The 9944-nt window shown below is 41.3% G+C and overlaps 1 protein-coding gene across 1 annotated transcript in view; it reads left to right on the forward strand.

The window, feature by feature from the left end:
* Positions 1-9944, forward strand: part of KPNA3 (karyopherin subunit alpha 3) — a 130258-nt gene that overhangs the window by 77675 nt on the left and 42639 nt on the right. The window contains exons 4-7 of the mRNA XM_019524582.1: positions 4543-4632; positions 4898-4927; positions 5018-5070; positions 5157-5252. Of these exons, the coding sequence (XP_019380127.1) occupies positions 4543-4632; positions 4898-4927; positions 5018-5070; positions 5157-5252 (269 nt within the window). The remainder of the gene's footprint in view (positions 1-4542; positions 4633-4897; positions 4928-5017; positions 5071-5156; positions 5253-9944) is intronic.

The following is a 9944-nucleotide window of genomic DNA, read 5'->3' on the forward strand; positions in this document are numbered from 1 at the left end:
CAGTTATGGAAGTAGCTTAGAATGTCCCCAACATCGATGAAATAGCAATGATGATGGACATTGCTGAGTACCATGCAATAGAAAAACGTTGGAGCAAAGACATCATTTGGCAGGCAGTGGAGAGTGTCTCCTCTCACCTGGTGGAAGGGATGCTGTAACACCTGACTGTTGTCCAGGATTGCTTTAAGAATCCTAAGCATTCTATCCACATGAAGCTGCTGTTGGTTGAACTGGAAGGCTTTTAGCTCAATCAAGATAAAAAAGAGAAATAGACTTAACAAATGAACGCACCTCTAAGCTTGTTTCTATTTCTCAAAATCTCTTGTTTCTGGAGAATCAGTCAGAAGCACAATTAGTGAAGAAGATGCTGTTGAAGTAGATGAGTGGACCAGTTAGGCACAGTTCTTTGGGTGTGCTAAAATTCGTATGTCAATAGTTTTCAGTGCCTTCATTTTTTTTCCTTAAATTTAAACAAACAATGCAAGGGAAGTACATGGTATTGTGTATTGTCTTTACATTTTTACTAGTATTCCAATAAAAATAATTTCTTTCCATGTAAAGCTTTGAATTTGTTTGACTATATAACATTTAAACCACATTAAGTGTACTGTATTTATTTTTTTTCCTAATCAAATATTTCATTTCAAATACTTGTGCCTATTGGGACATACAATTAACATGGGGGTACTTTTTATTTTTGTTTACTAAATATACATCAAATAAACATGGTAAGTCAAGATTGTGCTCTATTTACGGCATTGGAAAAATTTCCAGACAATTTTCCAGAATCTTTTGAAATTTCCAATTCAGAATTTTCTGGAAAACCCACATCTCTGCCAGCCAGTCAGCCACCAGCCTGTACTGGTGCATGAGATTGTTCTGTCCTAAGTGCAGGACTTTGCACTTGTCCTTGTTGTACCTCATGAGATTTCTTTTGGCCCAATCCTCCAATTTGTCTTGGTCACTTTGAATCCTAGCCCTACCCTCCAGCATATGTACTACTTCCCCAGCTTGGCGTCATCTGCAAACTTCCTGAGTGTGCACTCTACAATCTTCCAAATTGTTGGTGAAAATATTGAACAAAATTGGCCCCAGGACCAACCCTGGGGCATTCCACTTGATACAAGCTGCCAATTAGACATTGATCCACTGATTACTGCCCTCTGAGCCTGATGATCCAGCCAGTTTTCTATCCTCCTTTCAGTCCGTTCATCCAGCCCCTAATACTGATGCTGGTGTCCATGACTCACCTTGTCAGTATCATTCTGCCTTTCCTGGAGTTTGAGGGATGTTTGTCTGTGCAGAAGTACCTCCAAAGAACTGTAAGTTTCAAACACTTAAAAGCTAGTTCCCTCCCAACCTTATGTCAGAGGTTTTTAAAACTGTATTGTAGTTTTTGGTCTGCCTTTTTATTTCATTTATAGCTGTGTCACCATCATCTCCCAAGCGCGTGCGTGTGTGTTGCCAGCTCTCTTGATTTCATTCAGTAAAGTCATTCTGCTCCAGGAACGCTTGTTGGTTGCACTTTTTTCCCAGTCTTTTCAAACCCAAAAGATCTAATACCATATTTTACACTCCTTATCCCCAGCCATGTAACTCCCTCTCGGTCTTCAGTCTCCTTTGTTCCTCCTGCATCCTTAGGGTTGTTCCATTCTCCTATGCCAGGCCTGGGAATGCAGCGGCAGCAGGGTCATCTTCTCCATATTCCCTGGTCTACAGACAGCTCTGGGGGAAGCAGGACAGCTACATGGATTCTTCACAGCTTTGCCCTCCCCGGGCTAGTGTTGTATGCTTGGAGGCCAGAGGAGCTGAAAGCTGCTCCCTCTTTCACAGGGGAGGGGGAAGGAGAGAGGGAACATAGTTGTTCTTAGCTGCTGGGCTCTTCCTGCTCACTTCTCTTTCCCTTTTAGGCAAATATTGCTACTTTTCCTCTGAAGAATAAATAATTATAGAAAATTAGGATTGGAAGGGACCTTAGGAGGTTATCTAGTCCAACCCCCTGCTCAAAGCAGGACCAGCCCCAACTAGATCATTCCAGCCAGGGCTTTGTCGAGTTGGGCTTTAAACCTCCAAGGATGGAGAATCCACCACCTCTCTAGGTAACCTGTTCCAGTGCTTCACCACCTTCCTGGCGAAACACTTTTTCCTGATGTCCAACCTAAACTTTCCTTTCTGCAACTTGAGAGCATTGCTCCTTGTTCAGTCATTTGCCACCACTGAGAAGAGTCCCCCTTCGTCAGCTTTTGAACCCCTTTCAAGTAGTTGAAGGCTGCTGTCAAATACTCACTCACTCACTCTTCTGCAGACCAAATAAGTCCAGTTTCTCCAGCCTGTCCTCAGAAGTCATGTGTTCCAACCCCCAATTCTAGAGAAGATATTGCCTTCTGGCCTCTGCCAAGTCCTTATTTCCTTGTATTTTCCCAGAATGGTAGGAAGTGGAGAAATCGGCCATTAGAGGGTTCCCCCATCCCCCCACCCGAACTAGAAGCAATAGCAAGGTTTAGAGCTTCTTGCAAGTTCATGAGACTGGCTCAGCAGAAGTCAAAATTACATTGCTTGTGATAAAATTGAAAGTTGGTAAAAACTGAGTTTAGGTTCTTGGCTAAAAATGGAAAAGGGATGGCCTCGTGACTTGATGGCAGTCTGAGTTTGATTGAGCTTTGATTCCCTAAACTTGAGAGAGTAATTTTCTTCATTGTAGTCTGGACAGAAATTAAATCATCATAGGTTTGTGGAGACTCTTTTGAGTTGTTAGGCCCAGGTATTGTAATGGGTATGGTACTGTCTGATTCCTAGAGTAGAATACAAATCTTTTCAGCAGTTGTATAAGAAACTGTCAACAAAAATAAGTATGGGTCCTTTACTATCATATTCTAATGTACAAAGCTTGCTTCAGAGCTTTTGTGGTATTTTAGGTTGACTAAATCCTGGTCTGAAAAGTGTCCATGTACTTCCATGTCTGATATTGTTTTGTTCATTTTTCAACTTAATATTTAAATTAGAATGGCACTTTTTGTAAGAAGTTCTTCAGTCAAAGAGAGAGGGAATTGACCTCATGTTCTAATGTAAAAATCAAACAAGAGAGTCTCTTCCAACTTAATATCATTTAGAATAATCTGTATGTATTCTAAAGGGACTCTCAGGGTAGGCTCACAGTATTCAGTAGTGTTTACATAAACCAGGTAATTGTTTGGGGGAAAGAAGGGGAGTAGATCATCTTTCTGAACATTGATCATGCAAATCAACTCAAATGTTTTACCTAAATTCAAGATGGAAATGTATAGTTCAGTTTTGGGAAACTAATTAAACTTTCTATTCAGCTGTAGATACTTATCTCCTATTTCTTTTTTGAATAATTGCTTAAACCCCTAGCATGCATTGAGGAAAGATAAGTACTAAATCTACAATTTAAAAAGAGCTAATTTTTTAATTAAAAAGAAAACCATTGAAATGACAAAATGTTACCCAAGAACAGTCAAATCCTTATGAGATTTTTATTTCTTTTTGGTAGGAAACTTATAAAATGATGGTGTATCCTGATTTAAGCACACATTGTGGGTGCTTTAACATTGAAATTTGAACTTTAAGCAGCTCCTCTGACTAGTTACTAAATAAAGTACTAAGTTTCAGGGTGCCATGTTATAAGTAGCAACAGTTGTTAATACTACAGTGACTGGGGTTTATTATAAATGTTGGTCTGTTGGCGCATGTTTGCATACACATAGGATTAAAATAGATGTAATGTGGATATGTAGTAGTAAATAACACTACTTCGAGGCAGCTTGAAGTAGTGTTATTTACAAACTAATTTCAGTAGCCTTATTTCATTAGGTCATCATTCATTTCTAATATTAAATGCAAATATCCAAGTACAGCTAAGTGTACTATAAATTCACAGAGTTTTAACGGTTGCACCAAAAGGGCATGTCCTCATGAGCATGCACGTGTGGTTTGCAGCACCTCAAAGCAGATTGAAGTGCTGCAAACCACATGCAATGCATGTGCACCTGTTTGCCACGCTGCTAATTTGCAGCGCAGCGGGGCTTGGGTTTGTTTGATTTTTTGACACTGGGAGATCCTGGTGTCAAAAAAACCCACCACTAAAAACAGCCTTGTGGCATGTGTGTCAGCAGCATGTGCCGCAAGGAAAGGAGCCTGGCACCTGTGCTGGCCCCAGCCTCCCCTTCCCTAGCTGGGTCACTTTGCTGCACACTGGAGCAGCATATATTTGTGCCACTGTTATTTGTCCCATGGGAAACCTGCACCCCTGCAAGTGTGCGCTCTTGGGGATGCGACCAAAGTGTTTAATATCCATCCTCCTATAACCTATTGCACTATCTTTTTCAGTAATACCCTAGCTCTGTGATTACACGTGTGTTCTTAATTTCAAACCAAAAAAATGATTTATAGCTGACTTGCTATAAAATCAAATCAATCTGAAGTTATAAATACCTTTTTCAAAGCAATCGTATCTAAATTACCTGATGGTATCAGTTTGATTAGTCTGTACTGATCAGCATTAAAGTGTCTTATTTTTTTCAGAACAAAAGAGATGAACATCTTTTGAAAAAAAGAAATGTTCCCCAAGAAGAAAGTTTAGAAGACTCTGATGTTGATGCTGACTTCAAAGCAGTAAGTTGCTTGATTCTGCAACTGCTTTTAAAATGCAATGTCTAGAAAACTTTTGTTCTTTTTTTCATTCACTTGAATGATTTGAGTTTTATATTCAGTTACAAAAGTATGGAATTGGACACACAGCAAATATGAAAGGGCATAATGCCATTGAAGTTAAGGTAGTTCCACTATACATCAGTGCTCAAATGTTTGTTCAAAAGTTTTACTATTTAATTTAACTTTAGTCTTCCTGTTGCTAAGTAGTCTTTCTCTTTTTTTCAAGCAAAATGTAACACTAGAAGCTATATTGCAGGTATGTTGAGTTATATATCTTCATTTTTTAAAATTAGCACTTAATGCCAATTTTGAGGTTTTTTAAAAGATTTTTACTGTTATATTACAGAATGCTACAAGCGATAACCCTGTAATCCAGCTGAGTGCTGTACAAGCTGCAAGGTAAAGAAAAAACAGTATGCATACTACTTACAAAAATTTTCTTTGATTTAAGTTGTTTATTCATCTGTCATATTTTAATTTTACAGAAAATTGTTGTCTAGTGACAGAAATCCACCTATTGATGACTTAATAAAATCTGGAATTTTGCCAATCCTGGTAAAATGCCTAGAAAGGGATGATAAGTAAGTATACAGTTTAAATTTCCTCCTTTCATCAGTTTCTGTGATTAAAAGCCAGTCTAATATATATACTAGATATATTTTTTTTTTATATTTTATATATATAAAAAACAATTAAAAAATTATGGTCCAGAGCCAATGTAGTCTGTGGCAGTCTGTTTGCTTTTTTCACCTTGCATGTGTATAGCTGTGATTGATATGGCTGAAGGGACCTCATGAAGCAATCTTGTCCAACCTCCTGCTCAAAGCAGGACAGTCCCCAACTATATCCTAGCTAAGGCTTTGTCTACCCAGCTCTTAAAAACCTCAAAGATTTGAGATTCCACAGGCTCTCTGGGTTCCAGTGCCTTACTACTTGTCTAGTAAGAGAGTTTTTCGTAATACCTAACCAAAACCTCACCCATTTCAACCTGAGACCACTGCTCCTTGTTCTGTCATCTGCCACCGCTGAGAACAGTTTAGCTCCATCCTCTTTGGAACTACCCTTCAGGTAGTTGAAGGCTGCTATTTAATCCCCCCTGTCATCTCTTCTCCAGATTAAATAAAACCAGTTCCCTCGGCCTCTCCTCAGAAGTCATGTCCCCCAACCCTTTAAATATTTTTGTTGCCCTTTGTTGGACTCTTACCAATTTGTCCACATCCTGTCTGTAGCAAGGTGCCCAAAACTGGACACAGTATTCCAGATGTGGCCTCACTAGTGCTGAATAGAAGGGGAATAATCAATTCCTGCAATCTGCTGACAACACTCCTACTAATGCAGCCCAGTGTGTCATTAGCCGTCTTCACAACAAGGGCACACTGTTGGGTCATATTCAGCTTATTGTCCTCTGTAACTCCCAGATCTTTTTCTGCAGAGCTGCTGCTTAGCCAGTTAACCCCCAGCCTGTACCAGTGCATGAGATTAGTCTTTCCCAGGTGCAGGACTTTGCACTTGTCCTTATTAAACCTTATGAGATTTCTTTTGGTCCAGTCATCCAATTTGTCAAGGTCTCTGAATCCTAGCCCTACCCTCCAACATATCTACTACTCCACCCAGTATGGTGTCATCTGCAAACCTTCTAAGAGTGCACTCCATCCCGTCTTCCAGACTGTTGATGAAGGTATCAAACAAAACCAGTCCCAGGACTGACCCTTGAGGCACTCAACTGGACGCCAGCTGCCAACTAGACATCAAGCTGTTTGATTACTGCCCTTTTTAAGGATGACAATCCAGCCAGGTTTCTGTCCACCTTACAGATGGTTCATCCAACCCATACTTCCTTAACTTGCTCTTGAGAATTATACGGTTTCCCGCAACAAAAGCCTTGCTAAAGTCAAGGTGCATCACATCCACTTCTATATCCAGAAAGCCAGTCATCTCATCATAGGAGACGATCAGGTTGGTCCAGCATGACTTGTCCTTGGTGAATCCATGCCGACTGTTCCTAATCACCATCTTCTCTTCCAAGTGCTTAGGAGTGGATTCCTTGAGAACCTGCTCCATGATTTTTCCAGGAACTGAGGTGAGGCTGATCTGGCTGTAGTTCTCTGGATCCTCCTCCTTCCATTCCTTAAAGATGGGCACTGCATTTGCCCTTTTCCAGTAGTCTGGGACCTCTCCCAATCACCACCAGTTTTAAAAGATAACAGTTGGCAGTTTTGCAGTCACATCGGCCAGCTCCCTCAGCACCCTTGGGCACATCGTGTCCATCCTCATGGACTTGTACACATCTACTTTTTCTAAATGGTCCCTAACCTGTTCTATCACCACTGTTAGCTACTCACCTCTCAACTGCTGCCAGGTGCAGTAATCTGGGAGCTGACCTTGCCTGTGAAGACTGAGGTAATATTATGGATATAACTGAGATCATGAATATAAAATCTGTCAGCTATTTTTGAGAATGAGGGTTTTTTTCTTTCTGTGCTGTCCAGGCAGCCTATCTGAAGGATGTTTTTCTAGCATCGTTCTATAGGCAGCTCAACTCAGAAACCTCCCTCCCTCTGCCTCCCTCACTTCCCATCTCCCTTCTCGCAGACTTGCACATCTTTCATGTATGCCAAAGAAAGGGGTCTGCATATTTTTTCAGTCGTTCTTAACTTCCAAATCTATGCTTCTGACTCCCTTAGTTCTTTCTACAAAAAGCAAGTCAGTGACACCATAGAGACTAACTAATTCAGAGAGACTTAAGCTTGTGTAAGCAATCTTGCCTTGTCGGCTGCTATAAATGGACCTGTAGAGTCTGCTCTACTGTGCCTTCTGAATTCAAATTAACTAATCTTAAATAAACATAACTAAACAATAACATCTCTTACTGCAAGTTGCATTTCATTTCTTGTTCTGCAACTCCAGGCTGCCTGGTTCAGTAACTTACTATACAGTAAGTATGCACTGCAGTCTGACTCCTCCTTGTGGGGAGAGCAGGAGAGAGCAAGAAGCAGCTGCAGGCAAGTCCCAGTAGGGCAGGGGTTCAGAAAACATTTGGCATGTGGCCACCACAATTCTGTGGCTGTGGACCATGGTGTACACACACTGCTGGCTTAACTACCACTTATTATAGAAGTGCCTAGTAGTGACATAATTAGAGTTGCATTCTAAAATGGAGCATACATTTCAGTTTTTTTGTGAAAGTAGGTGACCCAGGCAAAAATTTCATATCCTGTGAATTTTCTGTGTAGCTTTCTATGTATGTTTTTTTTCTTCATACATTTTTAATATAAAGTCTTTTGAAATGGGCAGAATTCTTTCTGGGCAATTCTTTTCATTGTTGACTTGATGTTTTGATCCTTGGTATGGCTAGATACTGAATAAATGTTGTTTTTTGTTAATTAAAGTTAGATTAGAGTCACTTTCAGCTGTTGTTCATGTTGTTCTTAAAATTTGTGCTGCTTTCACAAATCTGATAGCTGGGCAGGGGAATAGGGTGTGCAGAAGCCTGATGGTGTCATGTTGCATTTACATAAAACCTTTTCCAGGAGCTACAGATTTGTTGGGTAAAAACCCTTCTTTGTATGATAAAAATACATCAACAGAGAAGGGTTGATGAATATAATCTTCTCTGTTGGCAGATACTTTTCTGTCCTTCCTGGGTCTGCATAGCCCATTCCTTTTCTAGACCATCCTTGAACAGTAAAATGTCTAGGAAGTGAACACACAAAAATCTTAGTTAAGCAGTTGGGGTCATGACTTATTCAACATAAACCCACTAATGCTGGAAATCAAAAATAAAGCCATTTAACAATACGTACTCTCTACTTCTATACCCAACGCAAGCCCCTTACTTTTACTACGGCTGCCATAAACTACAGACAGTGTGCTATAACTTTCATTCTGCCTCCTTTTGTGTAAGTGCTAACCACAAACTATGAACAGTCCTTTATCTAAATACTGTGTCTTAGATCATACTTATGCTATATTCAGTGTGTATGGTTTTAGATCATGGGTATCCTTTCCTAACACTTGCAATATTTCTTATTAATCTAGAGCCTGTTGAACAAGGTGTAGTCCCCTGCCTTTTTAGGTTGAATTGTGACAGGAGCAGCATCCACTAGCCTCATTCCCATTCCAGTGCTGGCATGAAACACTAAATAATGCATTTTCAACACCACTTCAGTGGGATATAAGGCCAGATGGATCCAGTTAGTAGCAGTTATGGTTAGTGACTGTTGATACATGGTTGTGAATTGGTATGAAAACAGCAGAATCCCTTACCATTAACTTGAGGGCACTACCACTTGTGTATGTACCTATGAACATCTTGTGGGGGGCGTGAAGCTTTACTCCCTGTCCGTGCTTCGTGGCAACTGTTTATCTGAATGTTCATAACCTGGGGTAAGTAGAAGCTAGACCAGTATAACTTAGACCTCAGTGAAAGAAATCTGAATTCATGAGATCTTAACAAGGGCAGCAGAGGTCAGATGTTTTAGTGGTTTTCCTCATTTTTGCTCCCTGAACATTGCAGCGGCAGCACCCTGAGTTCTTGTAAAGGTAATGGGAAACTTCATTGTGAAACCAAATGATTACTTGAACTAGGCACTATATGGAGTTCTGTTGTCTTGTTTTATCTTTAGGGTTACAAGCATAGTTGTTGTTGCACCAAAATGTACCTTTTTAGGAGAAACATTGCAGTTATGGGTGCACTAAAAGATTTTATGAGCCAATACCAATAGCCAATTATTAACAAGTCATGTCGGTGGATACCAATCCACTTGTCGATATGCAGCCCAGCAGCTTGGAGAGCAGTATCTGGCTAGTAGGTCTGTCGGTGGTTTGGGTGGGGGAGGGGAAGGAATGTGGTGGGGGCAGATCAAGGCCCCTGCAGTGAGAGAGGGAGTGCGGCAGGTGCTGCTCAGCCAGGGCTGGGTTTGGGATGGAGCTGCAAGCAGCTCAGCCGGGGGGTGCAGATCCCACTGCTGTGTGCACCCCAGGGGGTCCATGGGGGTCATGTACCCCCTGGATCTGTGTGCAGGGTGAGAGCAGACTGCCACTGTGTGCTTGGGGCCAGGAACTGCACCAGCTTCTTCGTGGTGGGGCACCTGGCATGGAGCTGTGCTTGGGGTGGGCAGCAACACTAGGAGGGGTGGCTATGGCAGAGGGGGAGGGGGGAGGGATACAGCCACCCCAAAATTCACTGTTGCCCCCTCTGCCAGCATCACTGATGCCCAGCCTGAGCACTGCCCCCCCCACCCTGGCTAGGAAGAGTCTGGTGTTGCCCATGG

Source organism: Gavialis gangeticus, unplaced genomic scaffold (assembly GCF_001723915.1).
Source record: "Gavialis gangeticus isolate Ggan-Ray unplaced genomic scaffold, GavGan_comp1, whole genome shotgun sequence".
NCBI classification, from domain to species: Eukaryota; Metazoa; Chordata; order Crocodylia; family Gavialidae; genus Gavialis; species Gavialis gangeticus.